The following is a 24331-nucleotide window of genomic DNA, read 5'->3' on the forward strand; positions in this document are numbered from 1 at the left end:
TATAGTTTCAATGGAGATTTTAGATGTAAAAGGATCTAGAGTAGTACTTAAAATGTCAATTTTATAACACAGACACTATGCATCCAACATCTGATGTTTGATTTAATGGTGAGAGTAGAAAAGGATAAGAACTTTTTAAATTAACATAGACTTTTATTAAAGAAAATCAACACCTTACGAAGGTGCTAAAACTAGATATTTTAGAGTATGTATTGTATAATTATTCTTTTAGGTTCTGTTTCTACAAAGAAATATTTAGGGCTATGCTGTCTAATATGGTGACCACTTATAGGTCTTTACTTAAAAATGTAGTTTCTCTACTGTAGTAACCACATTTCAAATGCTCAGTAGCTACATGTGGTTGGTAGCTATCTTATTGGACAGTATAGATACAGAACATTTACATCATGGAAAGTTCTACTGGACAGTGCTGACTTCGCTTCTTCATTTTTATTCTATAAGAAATAATTTCAGTCTGGTAGTTGTGAGCTTAATTTTTTACTTTAAGTAATTTTTACTTGGGGGTGCCTGGCTGACTCAGTTGGAAGAGCATGCAGCTCTTGATCTCAGGATCATGAGTTTGAGCCCAATTTTGGTGTAGAAATTACAATAAATAAACTAACTTTAAAAAAAATATAAAAGGAAACTCCTGGGATGCCTGGGTGGCTCAGCGGTTGAGTGTCTCCCTTTGGCTCAGGGCATGATCCCAGGACCCGGGACTCGAGTCTCGCCTCGGGCTCCCTGCATGGAGCCTGCTTCTCCCTCTGCTTGTGTGTCTGCCTCTCTCTCTCTCTGTGTTTCTCATGAATAAATAAATAAATAAAATATTTAAAAAACCAAAAGAAAAAGAAACTCTTAACCTAATAGTCACACTAGTTTCCCCATTTATATGGGTTAAAGGTAAATTAAAAATTAATTAAAACATTCTTTATTATATTGACTTTCAGAATTGATTTTTGTGCTTAATATTTTAAGATTATGTTATTGAATATAGCTATAGTTAGTCTATATTCATATATGGATATTCATATATCCATAATTAGTGTCCCATGGAATTATCATAGGAATATGCTGTATTCAATTATTATTGTTGATCAATTGATTTTTAAATGTTCTTGCTATGGTAAACAATACTGCACTGAACATTCTCCTGCAAGATTTCAGGTACACATATGCAAGAGTTTTTCTAGAGTATATAACCTAGAAATAGAATTTTTGAGTTGTAACATGGGTATTTTCAATTTAAGAAATGCTAATTCTACATTGGTCATATCAGTTTGTACCCTGAGATTATAAAGTTGTCTTCATTTTATTTTTAAAGCTTTAAAATAATTCTCTTTCACTTTTAAGTCCCTGATTTTACATGTTTATATTAGCATTCTTATGATTACTTTTACTCTTGAATAAATAGCCATTGTTTAGTTTGTTTCAGGATTTAAAAGTAGGATCTTAAATCTTATTTATTTCTTATGAGCACCAGTATAAGTAGCAATTCTGAGAGCAGTAAACTGATCTTCTTATAGAGTTACTCTTTCTTGTAGCATTTTATTAATATTTTATTTTTAAAAAAATTTTATATTAGAGACAGAGAGAGAGAGAGAGAGAGAGAGAGATAGGCAGAGGGAGAAGCATGCTCCATGCAGGGAGCCTAAATCCCCTAACGTGGGACTTGATCCCGGGTCTCCGGTCACCACCCTCGGCTGAAGGTGGTGCTAAACCGCTGAGCTACCCGGGCTGCCCTCTTGCAGCATTTTATGAAGAAGCTTTTGTCATTAAAAATTACACCTCTGCTTGATAGAAATATTCCTTGCTTTTAAACTTACTTAGGTAAAGATTCATAGCAAAATAAAATTTTTCTTTTGCTGTGAATCAGCAAATCAGTTTATTTATTTAACTCGTTCATTTAGTTCTGTTTTGTTCCAGGCATAGTGCTAGTTACTTAGGGTACAAGTTGTATTAAATCATGGGTCCTGAGCGGCCTGGGTGGCTCAGCAGTTTAGTGCCGCCTTTGGCCCAGGCAGTGATCCTGGAGACCCAGGATCTAGTCCTACATCGGGCTCCCTGCATGGAGCCTGCTTCTCCCTTTGCCTGTGTCTCTGCCTCTTTCCCTCTCCGTGTCTTTCATGAATAATAATAAAAAAAGAATCTGGGATCCCTGGGTGGCGCAGCGGTTTGGCGCCTGCCTTTGGCCCAGGGTGCGATCCGGGAGACCCAGGATCGAATCCCACGTGGGGCTCCTGGTGCATGGAGCCTGCTTCTCCCTCTGCCTGTGTCTCTGCCTCTCTCTCTGTGTGTGACTATCATAAATAAAAATTTAAAAAAACTAAAAATAAAAAAGTAAAAAAAGAATCTTTAAAATCATGGGTCCTGTCTTCAAGGACCTTGCCAGTACAAAATGGGAGAAAAAAATGTAAATGCAAAAATATATTAAAGTGATTTAGATGCTGTCAGGAAAACTTGTACATTGGAATCTGAAAGGAAGTTATTCTGGATTTGTCAAAGTGTTAAAAATATTTTATACGAGGTGAATATTAAGCTGAGCTTACAAAAGCAGAGTGTTTGTCAGCCATCTAGAGGAAATGATTCTCAACAGAGGGAGCGTCATTCCCAAAGCCTGGCATGTTTTAAGGACACTTTAGATCATTGGGTATGTCTAAAGGGTGAGGGGACAGCATGAGAGAGTCAATTGAGGAGTTGGAAGAGGTAGAAGGTTTGGCCTTTAGCTTATTGGCACTGGGGAGCCATTAAAGGACTGTAATGGATTTTTTTCAGTCATTGAAGAATTTAAAGGAGGGAACTAATTTGAACAGATTGTTACTTTAGATGGTTTCTGCTACAGTGCTCTGTTGAGGATAGATTTGAGAGAGAAGTGGGAGAACCAGTTCGGGAGAGCTAAAGAGAGCCTTAACTAAGGTAGTAATGGCAGATATAACTGGAAGATGAGAGATGTTAAGAAGAATATCAGAAATATTCAAGACTTGGTAAACTCTTAGTTGTGGGGGGTGAGAGAAAAGGAAGAATATGAATTATTACTTGATTTCTGACTGATAGTGACAGTCCAACCCCTGACTGTCCAGAGCTCCTTTTGTCTTGCTTAGTCTCTTAACAGTGATAAGAGAATTCAGCAAAGGCTTGGTGGGCAGAGACAAAGGTCAGGTGGTGTTAGAAGTGCTCTAGGCTCTTGTAAGTTTGCAGTTGGGATATAGGAAGGATGATAATTAAAGGAACTTCAGAAGGATGGAAATATAAGGAGAGGAGAGACCAACTGGTGACTTTCTTTTATTTTAAGCTTATTTTGGGGGGGGGAAGGGGCAGAGGGAGAGAATCTTCAAGCAGACTCCCTGCTGAACATGGAGCCTGACGTGGGGCTCCATCCCGCGACTTGTGAGGTCATGACCTGACCCAAAATGAAGAATTGGACGCCCTTCTGACTGAGCCACCCAGATGCCCCATGTTAATGATTTTTAAATGATCAACTTTGAATATAGTTTAGGTAGATTTTGAACCAGATTATGGTATGATGGCAGTAGTGTTTATGGACAATACAATTGGCTTTTTAAAATTACTAAATATCTAAAAATAATTTTAAAACATTTTTTAAAAATTTTTATTTATTTATGATAGTCACAGAGAGAGAGAGAGAGGCAGAGACATAGACAGAGGGAGAAGCAGGCTCCATGCACCGGGAGCCCGATGTGGGATTCGATCCTGGGTCTCCAGAATCGCGCCCTGGGCCAAAGGCAGGCGCCAAACCGCTGCGCCACCCAGGGATCCCTAAAAATAATTTTAATAAACATTTTGCCTTCTCTTTAACTCAAAATGTTTTCCTTAAAACTATTTGTCCATATATTTTCTTACATTATTACAATTACTATTTTGTATTCTGAACTTTAAAAAATATTTGCTTTAAGTACCATTGTACACTTTATTCTGTGTTTTTGCCTTGTTTGAAGAGGATCATTTCAATAGTTGCATGTGAGGCTGTTTCTTAGAATAGGAAAAGCAGTAATATAAAGGATATAACAGACATTTGGGAGGAAAGAATTAACAAGCATCTATTACTGGTGAGATGGAGTAAGGGAAGAGAAGAATAAAAAATTTTGAATCCTGAAACTGACATAATTGAACTGTGATCTATTTACATAGTATCTCAGTTGGATGCTTTAGTATAATAAAATATCAACAAGAGTTTTAATACCTACCAACATTATTGCTACAAGATATCCTGAAAGCCACAAAATATGCCTACCTGATTGTTAAAATGGTAAGTATTTTTAGGTTGAAGTTTTGACATTTGGTGACAGTGGTAGAAAATAAGGATGAGGGGCACCTAGCTGGTTCACTTGGTAGAGCATGCAGCTCTTGTTCTTGAGGTTGTGGGTTCAAGCTCCTCATGTTGGCTGTAGAGATGACTTAAAAATAAAATCTTAAAAAGAATTTTTTTTAAATTAGAAAATAATAATGAGGGTAGAATTTTGCTAGTGACAAGATGTTCATACTCATGTTGAAATCAGAATTTATAATCTGCATGTGGCTGGCTTCACATCCTATAAAAATTAGTCTCAGAGCATTAGTGAAGGCTGATACTTCCGGGTTTAAGATGCGTGCATTCCCATTAGTGTTGGGGGAGCTCATCGGAAGAAGCACTAGCCTTTCATCCTTAATTTATTCCCTTGTGTCTGTTTGATAAGGTTGTCTTCTTTAGATGCCTTTGGAAAAAACCTGTCTTATTTATATACTGTAATAAACTAAGGAGAGAAAAGTTCTATTATTGGAGAAGCCTGATTGTTGAAAGACTGTTTTAAACCTTTTTACACTGTACAAGTTAAAAGGTATACTATACCTAATTTGTTTTCATAATATATAGAATAGTTTTAGATAGGATGTGTGATACAATCAAACCACACTATAACAGAATATTAAAATTAACACATCTAATTCATGACCTATAATTTTAAGAAGTGTTTCATATTATAAAACTCCATAAGGGAAAAACCTAGAAATGACTGAAGTTCATTGTAGCAGACGTCAACCTATCATATAATTGAAATCCTAAGACTACATTTATTCTTAAAGCATAAAGTGCAGCTGAAAGAGGGATGTAAAATTCTCTAACATTTTATCATTTTATTTAGATTTTTTAATGTTAAATTTTAACAGGGAACATACTTAACAATGAACATATACCCAGGTAATTTAGGATTAGATTAATTTACTTCACCTAATTTTTACTGTTAGCATAATAGTTTAATGAATTGTTAAAATCTAGATAATAATCAAGTTATTGTGATTTAAAAAAATTTTTTGACCTTCACCATTTATATTTAACTGCTTTCTCTCTACAACTTAATAGCTGTCTCATGTTACAACTGCATGTATAAAAAATTAATTTCTTCTTGCTCATTCATTTCCTCTTAGAATCCAGTATCATTAATCATTCTCTGATGCTGACACTTTAAAGTCATTTTATATACAGATTACCTATTACTTATAAAAGTAGTTGTGGCTGTTTATATAATGATTGAAATCATTTGTTCCAAATATATTTTCATTTTATAAAGGACAATTTATTTACACATCAGAGTCTCAGACATTTAAGTGAAGGGAGTCCATTATGTGTAAATTAAATATGTATGGGTCTTATTAACATTAAGTATTTGTATCGTTAATCAGGCTTAAATCACTTGTAGAAACTTGTTAGGAAATTGAAAGGCAGAGTGCAAAGTAAGAAAATTATTTACAGCACATAGACAAAGAGTTAATGTCCTTGCAGGATAAAGAAGACGTGAATTAGTAAGAAAAGCAAACATCTTTGTTGAAAATAGGCAAAGAACAGGAACATAGAAATTCACAAAAGTGTAAATACAGAAACTAAAGAAATACAAGTTTTTTTTTAAATAATAAATTTATTTTTTATCGGTGTTCAATTTGCCAACATACAGAATAACACCCAGTGCTCATCCTGTCAAGTGCCCCCCTCAGTGCCCATCACCCATTCACCCCCACCCCCTGCCCTCCTCCCCTTCCACCAAGAAATACAAGTTTAAAGCAATATTTAATAGATGAGAGTTTGGCAAGTTACTATTGTTATTTTAATAATACCTGATGTGGAAGTTGCAGAGAAATAGTCTCATATACCTCCGGCAAAGATACATACTGATGCAAGTTTCTACACTGTAATTTAGCAATATACATCAAAAACCCGTGAATAGAGATGGATGTACACAAAGATTTTTATCACAGCACTTTTAATAAAAACAAAGAATTGGAAACAACTAAACGTTTATGATTAGATAATTAAATTATACACATCAGGGTGCCTGGGTGGCTCAATGGTTGAGCATCTGCCTTTGGCTCAGGTCATGTTCCTGGGGTCCTGGGATTGGGTCCCACATCAGGCTCCCCACAGGGAGTCTGCTTCTCCCTCTGCCTATATCTCTGTCTCTTTCTATGTCTCTCATGAATAAATAAATAAAATCTTAAAATAAATAAATAAAACATCATGTAAAGTAGCCTATTTTTTTAAATGATGTTTTTATTTTACTTTTTTTTTAAAAAGATTTTATTTATTTATTCATGAGAGACACAGAGAGAGAGGCAGAGACACACAGAGGAGAAGCAGGCTCCATGCAGGGAGCCTGATGTGGGACTCAATCCCAGGTCCCCAAGATCACACCCTGGGGGAAGGCAAGCAGTAAACCGGTGAGCCATCCAGGTATCCCCTAAATGATGGTTTTAAACGTAGCTAGTTAAATAGTATTCGGAAGTGTCTTTGATTTCCTTGGAGATACTTTGAGGACCACTGGAAGAGGGGGAGGCTGAGCACAACTCCATTCTGCTCAACCAGAGCAGCTTTGTCTCTTAATATAGAAGTTTCAAATGAGAGTGTGCCCCGAGAAAGGGTGGGGCATATGAGAAATCGAAGTTTATGGTAATAAGGGTAACAATTGTAAAAAAAAAAAAAAAAAAAGCAACAGTGATATGATGGAATTTCAGGTGATTTTTACCTTTTGTTTAGTTTTCTTTTTAAAACACATTTCCAACAAGTATTTATTGTTAGTTAAACTGTGATTCAGGATCCTAGGGTGGGGATCACCATGTACCTTCTCCTGCCTTCACAATGCTGGGAGTAAGGACAGAGGAGAAATGGAGTAAAGCCGGTTCAGATCTGAGAATAAATAAATAAACACCTTAAAAATTTTTTTCTTTCAGAAACCTGTTTGTGGTAGCCCTGGCCCTGAGTTACTATGTTTTTAAGCAAGCTGAGTACCACACACATATGGATATATATATTTATGCTGTGCCGCTGGAACACATAGAAATCATTTGCCCTTGGAACGTACACAAATCATAGGATTTTATACTTGAAGATGGCATTTCTTTTGGTATTATTTCCTGGTCCAGACTTCCTACTGTCAGCAAGATTTATGCTTGACTTATTTATGGTAGTAACTGATTGGGGTGAGCCATCCACATATTCTCTTATCTATGACCCTCTGGGTCTTCACAGAGCTAGGTGGATAAGCTAGGAGGGAAGCGAGTGCATTTAGAGACCAGTAATCCCTATGTCATGTGCTTTTTTTCAACAGCAGAGAGTTCATTTACAAAATACCGTTTAGGTTTGATGAGGGTTAGAAAGATTCTAAGGGAAAAGGGTTGTGTAAGAGAAAGGAAGAATTTTTAACAAGGGCAATGAAGTATGCTAAACAAATGGATGGAGAATACAGGAAAAAATAAGTATAGGGAAGTGTGCTAATGAAAATATAGAAATTCAAACAGTATTACTAAAAGGTGATAACCTAATCAGGGAAATATTATGATATCCCTATGAATAAAATGATTTCTCCACATTTTTCTTGACATTAGAAAATCCATATCCCTAGCTGAAAGATAATTTTTTAGACAAGTATTTAAATATTAGAAAATCCATATGTGGCCCATAAATCCATATGTAGCCATCAATTAAAGAGGCCCTTGCCTAAAACTACATGTGTTTCTTTTCTTTTTGGTTATTTGGTACAATTTGTAGTAATGTAAAATATGTTACTTGGTGGGACCTTATCTTACATGTATCCAGTGATTTATCCAGTGAAAGAATTAGAGCTGAGTTGTGGAACTTGTTTCATGCCTGGAAAGATCCCCTGGGGCTTTGTGACCCTTCTGTGATCATTGGAGCAGGCTGGGCACTTGAAGAGATTCTCTAATTTTTTTAGAGGAGGAGGGTTTGTTCATTCTTTGCCCAATCCTGCACCCACCATAAAGGTTTTCCACTATGGCATGTAATATCCTGCCCTGATACACAGATTGCAAGATGAAGGTAGTCATGGAGTTAATAAAAACATTTCAAAATAATGAAATATCTCATAGTCATTACTCTGTTAATTGTTTTACAGTAGTTGCACTGAACACTATAGAGATATAATCTATTTCCAAATCTTCTTTGCAAACTACCTCTCAGATCTTTATGACATAACTCTTGTGTATCCAAGATGGTAGTCATTAGCCTCTGTGGCTGTTGAAATTTAAATTAACAAAAATTAAATAAAATATTTGGGTCCTCAGTTGGGCTAACAGTATCTTAAATGCTCATTAGTTACATGTGGCTACTTATTAGCTACCACCCTGGACAGTGCAAATGTAGATCATTTCTATCCATTGCATAACATTCTATTGGTCTGTACTCCTTTAGAGGAGATAGATAGATATATCTTTAGAGGAGTCATTGATGTTGCCTCACCCATGTTTTTTAAAGTGTAAGTTTAATGAAGAGAACCATGTTTTTTACAAGTTGGTCAGAGGTTGTCCTTATAATTTTGACAGTATGTTATAATGACAGATTTGCAAGTTAGCTAACTTTTTGTTTTTAAAGATTTAATTTATTTATTCATGAGAGACCCAGAATGAGAGAGAGGCAGAGACACAACACAGGCAGGGGGAGAAGCAGGCTCCATGCAGGGAGCCCGATTTAGGACTCGATCCCCGATCTCCAGGATCATGCCCTGGGCCTAAGGGAGGCGCCAAACCACTGAGCCACCCAGGGATCCCGCTAACTTTTTTTAAAAAAATATTTTATTTATTTATTCATTGAGAGACACACACAGAGAGAAGCAGAGACATAGACAGAGGGAGAAGCAGGCTCCTTACAGGGAGCCCACTGTGGGACTCGATCCCTGGACCCAGGATCACACCCTGAGCCGAAGGCATACAACTGCTGAGTCACTCAGGCGTTCCAAGAAATAAAATCTTTAAAAACAAAAACAACAAAAGAACACTTACCTTCAATACAGGAAATATGATCTTGTCCCAGCCTTGCTAATTATAAGACTAGTTATAAGACTTTGGGCATTTTCCTTCTGTGACTTATTTATAACTGGAAATCTATCTTGTAACTGAAAACTTATAACTGGAAATACTTTTTTTAAAAAAAGGTGTATTTATTTATTTTAGAGAGAGAGCTCAGGGATTGGAAAGGGGCAGAGGTAGAAGGAGGGTGAGAGAATCCCAAGCAGACTCCTTGCTGGGTGTGGAGCCTGACTCAGGTCTCAATCTTAGGATCCTGAGATCACAACCTGAGCTGAAAACTAAGAGTTGGACATTTAATCAACTGAGCTCCCCAGGCACCCCTGGAAATACTTTTTGACACCCTTCACTCATTTCACCCTTCCCACCCCTGCCTCTGACAACTACTAGTCTTTTCTCTGTGAGCTTCGGGTTTTGTTTGTTTTTTTAAGATTCCACATGTAAGTGAGATTGCTGCATTTATCTTTTCTTATCTGACTTATTTTACTTAGCATAATGCCCTCAAGGTCCATCCATGTTGTTTCAGATAGTAAGATTTTATTCTTTTTTATGGCTCAATAATATGTTCCATATATATGGATATATATACACACACACACACGTATGTATATATAAATAAACATATGATATATGTCACATTTTCTTTATACATTTATTTGTCAGTTAGGTTGTTTCCAGTATCTTCCCTATTGTAAATAATGTTGGAGTAAACATGAGGGTGGATATATCTTTTCGAATTAATGTTTTCATTTTTTCCTAGTAAATACCCAGAAGTGGAATTTCTGGATCATATGGTAGATGCATTTAAAAATTTTTGAGGACCCTCCATACTGGTTTCCATAGTGGCTGCACCTGTTTACTTACATTCCTTCCAACAATGCACAAGGGTTCACTTTTTTCCACATCCTCACCAACACTTGTTATCTCTTGTCTTTTTGATACAGCCATTCTGACAGATAGGTGATATTTCATTTTTGTATTGATTTGCATTTCCCTGGTGATAAGTGATATTAAACACCTTTTCACATATCTCTAGGTCATCTGTATGTCTCCTTGGGAAAATGTCTATTTAGATCCTCTATCCATTTTTCAACTGGATTGTTTTTTGCAGCCGAGTTGTATGAATTCTTTGTATATGTTGGAATTAGCCCCTTATCAGATACATGATTTGCAAATATTTTCTCCCATTCAGTAGGTTACCATTTCATTTTGATGATTGTTTTTGGATTTTGTTTTTGTTTTGTTTCTATGTGTGTGCATTTTTTGTTATGCAGAAGCTTTTTATTTATGTTTTTTTTTATTATTATTTATTCATGAGAGGCAGAGACATAGGCAGAGGGAGAAGCAGGCTCCATGCAGGGAGCCCGATGTGGGACTCGATCCTGGGACTCTGAGATCATGACCTTAGCCCAAGGCAGATGCTCAACCACTGAGCCACCCAGGTATCCCTATGCAGAAGCTTTTTTGTTCGATGAAATCTTATTTGTTTATTTTTACTTCTGTTGCCTTAAGATTTTTGGCATTTAACTTACCAAAGTTAATTTGGGATTTAATTTTTTCATCTCTAAATTGTAGGTTTAAATAAAATATTTTTTAAAATCTCTTTTTGTAACAGTTAATTGCTGTTATTTGTTTTCTAATACAACTTTTATAAAAGACCTATGGTTTCGAATGGAAGAGATAATACAAAGAGAAAGAGAAGGTGTGATGAAGCTGCTAAGAGAATCCTGCTCTTATTCACAATTATTTTAAGACAGAACATTTAGCTGTAGAAACCACTAAACCACTACCCAGGAATATGAGGATCCTGTTGGTCTTAAGTTGTAGCAACGTATCATAAAATATGCTTTCATCATGTTCATTCCTTCTGCATAAAGATCTTGATTAGCTTTGAGGTCATGCGGATCTGAATTTAGATATCATTTCCTCTGATCACTAGTTGTATGGCATTGAATAGGGTTATATAATGCCTCAGTTTCCTGTTGGATGAAGTGATGTGTTATGATCTTCTAGAGCTTGCAGCCAATTCAGATGGGTAAACAGATTATAACAGTAACGAGTATAAGGTTTGTTATAAATGTGTACCACATGCTATAAAAGCAGACAAGACACTTGGCTGTGGTAGAGAAGACAATAATGGAAGGGAATTCCAAGGAGGATGAATAGTATGCACAGAGACCCTGGTATGTGAGGTCTATAGCTAAAACCTAGAGGAGAGTATGGTGAGAAGTAAGCCTGAGAATTGAGTCAAAGACTAGAAAATAAAGGATTCAGAGTTTAAACTTCATGCTGAGCACTGTGGGAAATATTGAAAACTTTAAAGCCTGTATTTATGAGCAGGATAATATGAACATATGGAGAGAGAGGAGTAAATCTTTGCTTCAGGACATTCACTCTAGCAGCAATGTGGAGAATTGATTAAAAGCAGAGACCAATTGAACTCCAATTAAAAAAAAAAAGCAAAGAGACCATAGGAAGCTATTTTTTCCAGGTTAAGTGAGAAATAATGAAGGATTGTATTAGGAAAATGGAAACAAGGGAGCAGATTCTATACATGTTAAGGAAGTAAAATGAGTATTAATTGGTAACTGGTTGATGTGGGATTGAGGAAGATGGGAGATGTATGTCTCAAGTAAAAGAACAGATGATGGTGACTTTTCACTAGGTAAGAAATACATTAAGAGGAACTGACTAGTGAGGTAATACAGTGTATTTAGGAGGCTACACTCCTAACTCCAAACTGCCTGGTTTAAAATCCTAGCTTTTCTCTTTACTAGCTTTATGGGCATGGATGTGTTCCTTCGTCTCTTGTGCCTTAATTTCCTTCATTAGCTTCATTAAAAAACATTTGCTATTGAAGTATAGTTGACATGCAGTGCTATATTTCAAGTGTATGACATAATGATTCGACAATTCTATACATTATTCAGTGCTCCCTACAGTAAGTATGGTCACCATGCAACATTATTACAATATTATTGACTGTATTCCCCAGGCAGTACTTTTCATCTCTGTGACTTATTTCTTTTACAACTGGAAGTTGGTACCTTTAATCCTCTTCACTTCATTAGCTTCATTTAGACATAAGTAAATTATGTAAAATGCTTAGAATAATTTCTGGCATGTAAGCACTATATGTGTTCACTAGTAGTAGTGGAGGATATGGATTCGTTCACTTTTAGAACACGAGGGAGAGTCATATGGAAATACGTAGTATGCAGTTAGATATATGAGACTAGAGCCCAGTAGAGAAGTTTGTACTAAAGATACCTAAATGGAAGTTATGTAAGTAGTAGTTGAAAAGGGAATATAGAAAATATCTCCCCAAGGAAAGCCGATCTAGTGAGAAGGCCAATGTGAAACATTAATGAATGATAATTTTTTTAAAAGATTTTAAATATTTATTCATGAGAGATACACAGAGAGAGGCAAGAGACATAGGCAGAGGGAGAAGCAGGCTCCCTCCAGGGAGCCTGATGCAGGACTCGATCCCCGGGCCCCGGGATCACAACCTAAGCCATAGGCAGGTGCTCAACAACTTGAGCCACCCAGGCACCCTGGAAACGATAATTTAAAAGTCAGGAAGACCAGCTTTAGAATGTAACTGAGGGGGACTGAGTATAGGCATAAGGAAGAAAATTAGGCCTTAGCATCCCAGATGCCAAGAGCAGTGAGAGAGTAGTTAGTTAATGTCAAGCACTATAGAGCTGACAAATAAAAGACTGGAGAGTCCAAAGAATTTGCCTTTCCAAAGAAGTCTAAGTTAATTAATCTTAGAACATTTCTTCAGAATTTGGTACAGAAGTCACTCTACCAAGGACTAGGGAATAAATGGATCAGGAGGCAATAGAAATGGTGAGTTTAGATAGCTCTCTCCCTGTCTAATTTTGTTTTTTAAATTTAGTTTTATCAAAGTAATAGTTTAAAAAAAATCAAACGGTTAATAAATCAGATAGTTCTTTAAGACTTAAAAGGACAAAGGGAAAAGCAAATCAATGCCCTTTCCTTCTCATGTCTGCTTTCTTTTTTTATACAGGAAGCCAAAGTGAAATTGTCTAGCTGTTTCTTCTGGTATTTACTGTCAAGTTTCATAAACTACTAGGTATTTACCCAAAGAATACAAAAGTACTGATTCAAAGGGATACACTCACTGCAGTGTTTATAGCAGCATTATCTACAACAGCCAAACTATGGAAACAGCCCAGGTCTCCACCAACTGATGGATGGCTAAGATGTGGTGTATACATACAATCGACTATTACTCAGCCATAAAAAAAGAATGAAATCTTGCCATTTGCAATGATACAGAGCTAGAGAGCATAATACTAAATAGTCCAAAAAAGACAGGTATCATATGATTTCACTCATATATAGAATTTAAGAAACAAAGTGAATGAGCAAAGGGGAAAAAGAGAGGCAAACCAGGAAACAGACTTTCAAGTATAGAGAACAAATTGATGGGAACCAGAGGGGAGGTGGATGGATGGATAGGTTAAACAGGTAATGGGGATTTAGGAGTACGTTTGTTGTGATGAGCACAGGGTTATGTATGGAAGTATTGAATCCTTATATTGTACACCTGAAATTAATATAACACTATGTTAACTACCTGGAATTAAAATTAAAACTTAAAAAAAAGATGATTTATTATCTTTTATACCGCCTCTTCCCCCCCACCCCCCTTCTTGGATCTCCTAGAGCTTGCCACATTCTTGCTCCAGTATAAACTTTGTTGTACCCATGCTGTCCTTTACTCTCATCTTGGGAATTCCCTTTGCTTCTTTACTATTTTTGGATCTCATGTCTTCATCCTTGTTTTTTTCCTGTGTTTTGATGAAACGCCTCCTGAAACTGCCGCTTTTCTTTTTAATTTTATTTTTTCTTTTTAATTTTTTAAATTTAAATTCAGTTTGTGAACATAGAGTATAACACCCAGTGTTCATCACATCATGTGCCCTTCTTAATGCCCGTCACCCAGTTACCCCATCCCCCAACCTGAAACTGCTTCTTAAGTGAAGGAGTACTAAGGAGGTAAAATTTTCAAGACTCTGATAGTTTGGCTATGTATAGAATTCATATAGAAATGCATTTTCATCAGATTTGAAAGTGTTTTTTTCTATTATAGTGTTAATTGTTGCGAAGTCAGATTCTATCCTGGTTCTTACTCCTTTTCATAATAGCCCATCGTTTTGTTTTTTGTTTTGTTTTTTCCCATTCTCTTTAGAAGCTATTAGGTCCCCTTTCCCCCACCAAACATTGGTTGTTCTGAGGTTTTACAGTAATATGTAGGGTTTTTTTTTTTTTAAGATTTTTATTTATTTATTCATGAGAAACACAGAAAGAGAGGCAGAGACATAGGTAGAGAGAGAAACAGGCTCCGTGCAGGGAGCCGGATGTAGGACTCCATCCCAGAACCTCAGGATCACACCCTGAGTCAAAGGCAGACGCTCAACCACTGAGCCACCCAGGCGTCCCAATGTGTAGGGTTTTTAAATTAATTTTTTAAGTGATCTGATCTTTTTAGTGGGAAAACTTGTGTTCTCAGAACTATTCTCAATAAAGCCTTCTTCCTTAATTATTTCTTAGAGATAGTATACAATCTGCCATTGTACTGGTGGATGCTGTAGTTATTTTAAGCCTTTCACTTTTACTCATCATTTTTTGCCTTGTATTCTCTTTGGGATAAGCAAGTGATAAGCAAGTCAATTTTCTAACACTTTTATTGATTTTTTTCTAATCATATATTCAATTTTCAAGAGCTCTTTCTTGTTTTCAGGAGAATCCAGAGTGGTTTCATGGATGCAGTCTAATCTTTTTATCTATCTCAATGTATTATTTACAAATAGTTTCTAAAGATTTCTTCTCCCTTCACTGTCTTATTTCCTCCAGTCTCTTTTCTCTGTTGCTTGTTTTGGCTCTTTTCTTCAATTTGAAGTGTCTGGTGATTCTTGGCTGTCCAGTTTGAAGAGTGACTGAGACATCTTCTTTTCTTATGTGTCAGTTTTACTAAAATGCATTGATGTCAGATAGCATGGATTGCTATCCAGCATAGTTTTCCATCCCCTTACCAACTTATAAGATAATGCCAGATATTTTAAGTTTTGGGTATAGCCACAACTCACTTTTTGATTCTTTTCTGTAACACCCATGACAGTCTAGGTTATGTTTGACAATAAGCAATCTCAAATTTTCAGTAGCATACATAGTGAAAGTTTTCTCTCTCTCAAACTGCATGTACAGTGTGGTCTGCAGTACATTCTGCTCATGGTTATTTTGGGACTCAAACAAACGGAGGCTCCATTATGAAACTTGCTTCTAGAATTGTTGAGGCTGGAAAGGGGAATATGGCAGATTGTGTACTATCTCTAAAAGCTTCTACACAAGTGTCCACACCATTTACACTCACATTTCATTAGCCAAAGCAAGTCACATGGCCATGCCTAATTGAAAATGCAATAGTGAAGTACAAGCCTACTATTTGCCCTGAAGGAGAAGACAACCAGTATATTGTTAACATCTATAATGGCTACCACAATGGCATTCCACTTATGCACATTCTATAGTTTCTTTATGTTCTTGTTATTTTAGTGAATTTCGCAGTATTTGTGTCTTCAAGAAAAAGAAGTGTAAGTTCCCTTCCAGCTTCAACACTCTATGACTTAAAAAGGGGTGGTGACTGCCACTCACCCCTTCCAACTTGTTGAAAATTACTGTGTTCAAGAAATATAGTGAAAATAAAAACACTAATATTGCTTAAGAGATGGAAACTATTTTTCTCAATAGTGATTTCTTTGAGAAAAAAATTCACTAGCTTGACAGAATTATAAGACATTTTTGTTTCTGTGTTGAATCACTGGCAATATTTAACAAGTACTTGCACCCTTGAATTATACATGTTTACTTAGGAGGATTTAAATGCCCAGATACCTCAGCTATCTTAAGGGATAATTCTTGGTTGAAAATGAACATGTATATTTAAAAATATATCTTTAAAAAATTATGTTATTTTATGTTGTCATTAAAAAATACTTCAAATATGTCAGCACCTTTTTGTCAGCTAAATTTCAGTTGCATATATTTTATTTTGTGCTTTATGTTCAAACTTTGTTTTTAATTTTCTTGGTAACTTTATCTTTATAAGCCTAGTAACACTATAAAAACCATGACTAAATCAGTAAGCTTTTTCCCTATCCATGCTGCTTTTCTCTCATATTCAATGTAGTAGGTTAATTTTAATCCTATAATTTTATATACTAAACCACTAAGTTCAGTTTACACTAAAAATAAGTTTTTATTTTAATTCTTTATGCTTCAAAATGACATTGTCTTTTGTCAGCAACCATATAAAGTTTTCTGAATTTCATTATTTGAAACACATGTATGTTTGAAACATTTTTATTTTCAAAAGAACCGTAACATCAAATAATGTCACATTTGCTTGTTCTTATATGATGATTTTATACAAAAGTTGTTTTTTTTTTTTTAAGATTTTATTTATTCATGAGAGACCCAGAGAGAGAGGCAGAGACAGAGGCAGAGGGAGAAGCAGGCTCCCTGCAGGGAGCCCGATGTGGGACTCGATCCCGGGACACTAGGATCATGCCCTGGGCCGAAGGTGGACGCTCAGCTGCTGAGCCACCCAGACGTCCCCAAAATTTTTGGGCACTCTTCACGCATAAACAAGTGAAGAATTTATTGTTATTATTATAAAGGAACTTGTTTTACCCTGAGTTTAATGACTCAACACAGTTTTTAAAATGCTCCTGCTTTTAGTCAGGAAACAGAAAATTCTAACTTTAAAGGTAGTTATTTTCATTTCACATGCACCCTGATAATTCAGCTAAGAACTCTCAAAGTATTATAACAAAGCATGTTACGGGTTCACTTGTTATTAAAGAACCGACAATGATATTATGTGCGTGGGTCTTGCCGCAATTTGTGTTTGTCACACATACCCTAGTAGTAACTGCACTTGTTTGATTTTTTTTTTCCTAAGAGGCTATCAACAAGCCAGAACCTTTAATGAAAGAGCAATGCAGAACTGTACTATTTTACTATAAATCAAAAGTACGAGTTTTAATATGTTTATTGAAGGATACCAGTAGAAACTTCAGAAATCTGCATACACACACGTGAAATTTATAGACTTAGTGGTGCCAAGTAACGTTATGGTTTCTATAGACTTAATTTAGAGTATATGACTTTTATGTCATAGATTTTAAGGCACTTTGAAAATATACTTAAAAGTAGAAATTCAGAATCAGTGAGGCAGTTCTCTGAACTCCAGAGTGGTTTAAATTTGTAAATAAAATTTAGGGGCAGCTGGGTGGCTCAGCGGTTTAACGCCGTCTTTGGCCTGCGGTGTGATCCTGGAGATCCAGGATCGAGTCCCATGTCAGCCTCCCTAAATGGAGCCTGCTTCTCCCTATGCCTGTGTCTGTGCCTCTCTCTCTCTATCTCTCTCTCTTCATGAATAAATAAATAAAATCTTAAAAAAAATTAGTTTAGGATGGATCAGTCAGTTAAGTGTCCAACTCTTGCTCTCAGCTCAGGTCTTGAGCTTAGAGTTGTGAGTTCAAGCCCTGCATTGAACTCCATGCTGGGTGTGGAGTTTGTTTATTTATCTATAAAGAATTTATTCATTTATTCATGAGAGACCCAGAGATAGGCAAAGACATAGAGGGAGAAGCAGGCTCCCTGCAGGGAGCCCAACTTGGGAGTGGATCCAAGGACTTGGGATCACACCCTGTGCCAAAGGCAGTCGCTCAACCACTGAGCCACCCAGGCATCCCTGGAGTTTACTTTAAAAAAGGAGAAAAAAGAAAAAAGAAAACTTTTAGTTTAAAAAATTGCTCTTTCATAGGACTTCAGATGGGGGTGGAAAACTGAGTTTCTGGTGTTTTGTTTCATTTTTATTTTATATTTGCGTTGGATAAAACCAAAACGGCAAGTTCAGAATCTTTTGTATTATATATGCAATTTGAGAGGTTACTAATTTTTTGCTTCGCTCTAAATGGATAGTAGACAAACTCCTCATTGATTCATCTTCCCTATACTTATCCCCATCACCGATCATTATAATAAAGAATGAATATTATCATACTGTTCTCAAAGCCAAATTACCCCCCGAGTAGAATGTAGAAATTGTCTGGTAGGAACAGATCAAGCATAATTCCCCAGAAAAGATGCTTAAAAGGAGAACAGGATCTCCATATCAATTGTTGCTTTAGTTTCATGATCTGTGTTCCTCTGTGTTGCTGATTCAGGCATCAGCCCAGCAGTGTATAGTCTGATGTTAATTCTGTAAATTTTCTCTGCAGATGAATATAGAAAGTTCATTCATTTTTCTTAGCTCCATTCATGTTTATTTATTATTTCTTATTCACCTCCCTCTCTCCCCCCGCCGCCATTCACCTTCTCCCCTTTTCTAATTATATAAATAATATAAAATGTCAGGTTGTAAGTCACTAGAATATATAATTCCTGAAATTTGCTGGTATTGTCCAGTATAGTACCATGAACACATTGGTCTTACCAGATGCTTTATAAACATAATAAGGATAACTTCAATTTCAACTTACTACTTTTTAAAAAAGTCAAGTGTACCAAGATATTTCTCACCTATAAAGTATCTCTGTCTCAAAGATATATTTTACAATAATTTTAAATGAAAAATTTGAAACAAGTTAATAAAATTTTAACAATGAACACTATTATATCCAATATCTAAATTGTATAATGAATTTTTTCCTATACTTGTTTTTTTAATTAACTCTATACCTGTTATGTTTCTGTGGATCAATTAATATTTTTGATGCATTTCAAAAGAAATTAAGATATCAGTATACCCACCCCCCCAAACCCTCTATCATGCATATGATTAACTGGAGTTCAATATCTTTTCTGAGGTAAAATTAATACATGATGTAATGCACGAATTGTAAGCGTACCTTTCAATAACTTTGACAAATGTCTCTATTTTGTGACCCGAACCACTCTCAAGACCTTGAATATTATCACTCCAGAAAGATCTTCATGTCCCTCTTCAGTCAGTCCACATGGCCACCCACAGGCAACAATTCTTCTAGATGTGTTTCCTACCATAGGTTAGATTTGTATATTCTAGAAATTCAAACAAATGGAGTACACAGTGAGTACTCTTTTTGCATAAAGCTTTCACTCAGTATTGCTGGAAGACAATTTTCCCCAGCTCTCTCAGATTGCTGCATGTCTTGTGAGTGAGGCAGTGGCTCTCCTTTGTTCCAGGCTACCTTTTCAGGGATGTTGATAGAGCACACTGCCTTGGAACAGAGAGATAGTGTTTCCTTCCAGAGTAAAGGGCAAGCATGCTTACTGCCCATTATGAAAAATTCAGCTTCCCTAAGGTCAGTGTTCTCCTCTTGTAATGCTACACAGTGTGTGTGGGTTTCCTTTGACCTTCTTCCTATTACCCTGTGGGAATAAGGACTTGTAGAACCAGCACAAAAATGCTGATTGTCACTGTTATTGCTCTGGATAATAAACTGTCCTTTGTCTCTGACCTCAATAGTGCTGTGCTTTCTACCAACATCTGTGAAATTCTAGCAGGATAAGTTTTTATCTCGCACTTGAAGTAAAAATCAAAGACCCTTTAAACTTTTTGACAAATATTATGATGTGTCTACCAGTAATTCATTCCTTTTTATTACTTAAGAGTATTCTATTGTAGGTAGCACAATTTACGTATCTGTTTTATTACTGAAGGCTAACTATGATGTTTTTAGTTTTTAGCTACCATGGATAAACCTGTTATAAATGTTTACCTACAAGTGTTTGAGTGGACATGTGTTTTGATTTTTCTTGCGTAAATAACTAGGAGTGAAATGCTGGGTCATAGAACACTTATAGACTTAATTCTGTTAGAAATTGCAGATTAATCCAAAGTAGATCTACCATTTTATATTCCTACCAGCAACGTATGAGAGTTGTAGTTGCTCTGTAAAATACTGACTCCAATTCAAATTTGTGAATTTTTTTTCCCACATTACCAAGCAAATACTCTGATACCAGTTGGGTATTCTTCAATCTACAGTTCAACTCAGTTCTGACACTGTTTTCCTGGAGTTATTATCAAATCCCACAAGTTAAAGGATCTTTAGTACCAGACTGCCCCCCACCCCCCCTCAGCAGTTGCAAGTCCACTTGTCACTTGTGCTTCTGCCCTGATGGTTATAGATTAGAAGTTCCAATGACCTCCTCCTTGGGTTTGATTAATTTGCTGGAGCTGCTCACAGAACACGGAGAAACATTTTATTTACTGGGTTACTGTTTTATTATAAAAGGATATAACCCAGGAATAGCCAGGTGAAAGAGATACACAGGGCAAGCTGTGTGGGAAGGGCACAGAGCTTCTTCCATGCTCTCTCCAGGCACATGATTCTCCCAGCACCTCCACAATTTCACCAACCTGGAAGCTCTCCAAACCGGACCTTTTTGGTTTTTATGGATATTTCATTACAAAACCTACTATACTGACCTACAAAACCTACATTGACCATTGGCAATTAAACTTCCCTTCTCCCCAAAACTGGGAGTGGGTGTGGGTTGGGGCCCATTATCAACATCTCTTGCTAGAGGTGGTAACATTTGTTACAATTGATGAACCTACATTGACACATTATAATACCCCCAAAGTCTTTAGATTATGTTATGGTTCACTCTTGGTGTTCTGTGGGTTTGATCAAATGTATAATAACATCTCTCCATTGTTATGGTATCATACAGAGTATTTTCATTTCCCTAAAAATCCTCCATGCTCTACCTGTTTATCCCTCCTCATCTTCTACTCCTCCCAATCCTTAGAAACCACAGTAATTTCTTTACTGTCTCCGCAGTTTTGCCTTTTACACAGAGGCATAGAATCTGAATCATACAGTATGTAAACTTTTCAGATTGGTTTCTTTCATTTAGAAATGTGCACTTACGTTTCCTCCATATCTTTTCATGGCTTGATAGCTTATTTGCATAGTCTGGACATACCACAGTTTATATATTCATAGACTGAAGGACATCTTGGTTGTTTCCAAGTTTTGGCAGTTATGAATAAAGATGCTATATTAGTATCCATCTCCTAAGTTTTTGTGTAAACATAAGTTTTCAGCTCCGTTGAATAAATACCAAAGGACACAGTTGCTGAGTCCCATGGTGAGAGTATGTTTAGTTTTAATCTGTTTAAAACTTCCAGAGTGACCGTACCATTCTGCATTCCCATTAGCAATGAAGTGAGTACCAGGACCTGTACTGTAGCTTCACTAGTATTTGGTGTTGTCACTGTTTCAGATTTTGCCCATTCTACTGATAGGTATTGTAATTTGCATTTCTCTTATACCACGTGATGTTGAACATCTTTTTTTATGCATATTTGACATCTGTGTATCTTGTTTGGTGAGGTGTGCATTAAGTCTTTAGCTCTTTTTTTTTTTTTAAGTATTTTATTTATTTATTCCTGAGAGAGAGAGAGAGAGGCAGAGACACTGGCAGAGGGAGAAGCAAGCTCCATGAAGTGAGCCCGACGCAGGACTCGATCCTGGGTCTCCAGGATCAGGCCCTGGGCCGAAGATGGTGCTAAACTGCTGAGCCACCAGGGCTGCCCTCTTTAGCCCATTTTTAAATTGGGTTGTTGGGTTGTTTGTTTGTTTTTTTTTAAATTATTGAGTTCTAAGAGTTCTTTATGTATTTTGAATATATATTTTGAATTCTTTATCAAAGAGCAAAAGGTTTTAATTTTAATGAAGTCTAGCTTATCAGTTACTTTTCTGTTTCATACCTTTGGGGTTGTATCTGAAAGGTCATCACCATACTGAGGGTCATTACATTTTCTCTGGTGGTATTTTTCTAGTTTTATAGGTTGTGTTTTAAATTTAAGTCTGGGATTCATGCTGAGTTAATTTTTATGAAAGGTATAAGAACTGTCTGAAATCTTTTTTTTTTTTTTTTTTTTGCATGCAGATGTCAGTTAACCCAGCACCATTTATCTCAATAAATCTATTTTTTAGAAGTAAGATCTAACTGAAATATCCTTTCACTTTCATGTAACATGAATATCATTGAAGCTTATACTTGGTAAGGATTAAAAAAAGTTTTTTTTACGTAGTCATGTATTAAGGATTTCTTATTTTCAAAGATAGGCAATAAAACAAGATGTCCGACAATAAGAGAATTAATTTCCTACAATTTAATGTATCAGCTAAGAAGTTCTATAGAAAAAATCTTAAGAAGAAGTAAAACAAGAAATGAAAGATGAACATGAATTGAGGAGGCCTGTAGCTTCAATGTTCTAAATCTTCCTATTATGATTCTGGTATCGAGGGAACAATGAAATATTCTGGAGAATGCTACATTAAGCTTCATGGTATTTTTAAAGGGCTTTTAGTGTAAAACATCTGGCTCTGAGTCCTGGCTCTACCATTCATCAGGTTTGATCTTGGGTCTCCCAGTGTCCTCATCTCAAAGTGAGAAGGTCATGGTTACATGGGGCAAGTAATAATTTAGAGCAGGTGATAAGTATGACTCCTAAAGTGTCTTGCAAAATTCCTTCTTTCATCTTTCAGGTTAGTTATAAGAAGCTCTTGCTAAAACTATGGTAGTTATCTTTTAACAGACATCCCCACATAGGCTCCTCCTGTCTCCCACACATCCACAGTATTGCCAAAGAAGTTAAATTTTTTTTTTTAAACACAGATTTGATTTTCCTACTTCTAAAAGCCAGAAAAAAAAATCAAGTAGGTTTTTGCTTAAGACAAAATAAAATGCTTCAGATGTGAATTAAAATTTTCCATTATCTGGCTTTGCCTTGCATTTTCCAGCCTCATTTTTGGGCACCCCCTTAATAATACACTTAAACTAAGCTTCTGGTTATCACAGACATGTATTAACTATACTGCTGCACAAGCATGTGGTTAAACTATTAACTCAGTTTGGATAACTATCTTCAATCCCCATTAAAATCTCTGTCTCTCCATGCACTCAGAAATGTACATCTTGTATAAAAGCCTCTATAATGCCTCCACCCAATATAGGCCTCTCCTTGGTATTTCCCTAGCTCTGGGTGGTTTTCTTATATTTCATTTTTCTTCCCTCATCCTCCTTGTAATTTCTTCTTTTTAGATTAATCTTCTATTTGAAATATATTTCATATATTTCAATTTTGGGGGCCCTTTTATTCAGGGGGGTCCTGCATGATTTTCTAACCTTTTGCTTCCAACCCACTTGATTTCAACAATCAATTTTAACTTTATGAGAGTGCTTTTTAGTTTTCTAGTTGTGGTTGTTTTGTTTTATTGATATTATGTTGTTTCAGATATCTCTGGAGATACTAATGAGATGGTGCAAGAAATTTCTTTTGATTCCTCATTTATCTTGAACTTTCCTTACTATGCTGAATGTTTTGTGATTCTTGGTTGACCCTGCAGATATACGAATGAGGAATAAGAATGAAAGATAGGAATGATTAAAGGTTGAATGGGTAGAGAGACATCACTTGTACCAACAGACTCTAAATTGCCAGCATATATAAGGATTTGTGTGTAGGATCCATTATTTCACCAGTTGCCTAGATATTTCCTTCAGTGTCTTAAGAACAGTCTTAAAATATTTGTATTGGAGTAATGTTTGGCTGTTTTCACATGTGTAGGTGGGAATAGGTATGGGAGGATAAAATGGGTATCTAGTCCATTTACAAACCTTCCATTCATCCCTTTGGTTTCAAGCCCTTCTCTCTCTCTTGCTCTTCATTGTACATGTTGAGTCTCAACACAGTCTCTCTGGGTTCTGTTAGGAATTTTGGTTTGTACTTCTGTCGTAGCCTCTTTCATTAGTTGTTTTAGTGTGTGGCTCTTTAAATTTAATTAGCCATCTCTCTTCTCTTTTTTTTTTTTTTTTTTTAAAGTTTGTTGTTTTTAGTAATGTCTACACCCAATGTGGGATTCAAATTCACAACTGAGATCAAGAGTCGCATTTTTTTCTGACTGAGCCAGCCTGGCACCCTAGTCAG

The 24331-nt window shown here is 36.1% G+C and overlaps 1 protein-coding gene across 7 annotated transcripts in view; it reads left to right on the forward strand.

Moving 5' to 3' along the window:
- The window catches only part of LIN28B (lin-28 homolog B), a 125639-nt gene that overhangs the window by 35776 nt on the left and 65532 nt on the right, over window positions 1–24331 (forward strand). The window contains exon 1 of one of the 7 annotated variants that reach the window (XM_038554824.1): window positions 22752–22889. The exons of the other annotated variants lie outside the window; for them this stretch is intronic. Coding sequence (XP_038410752.1) covers window positions 22845–22889 — 45 coding nt within the window. The 5' untranslated portion in view covers window positions 22752–22844. Of the gene's footprint in view, window positions 1–22751; window positions 22890–24331 lie in introns of those variants that run through there. 7 annotated transcript variants of the gene reach the window in all.

This window comes from Canis lupus, chromosome 12, assembly GCF_011100685.1.
Source record: "Canis lupus familiaris isolate Mischka breed German Shepherd chromosome 12, alternate assembly UU_Cfam_GSD_1.0, whole genome shotgun sequence".
Lineage (NCBI taxonomy): Eukaryota > Metazoa > Chordata > Mammalia > Carnivora > Canidae > Canis > Canis lupus.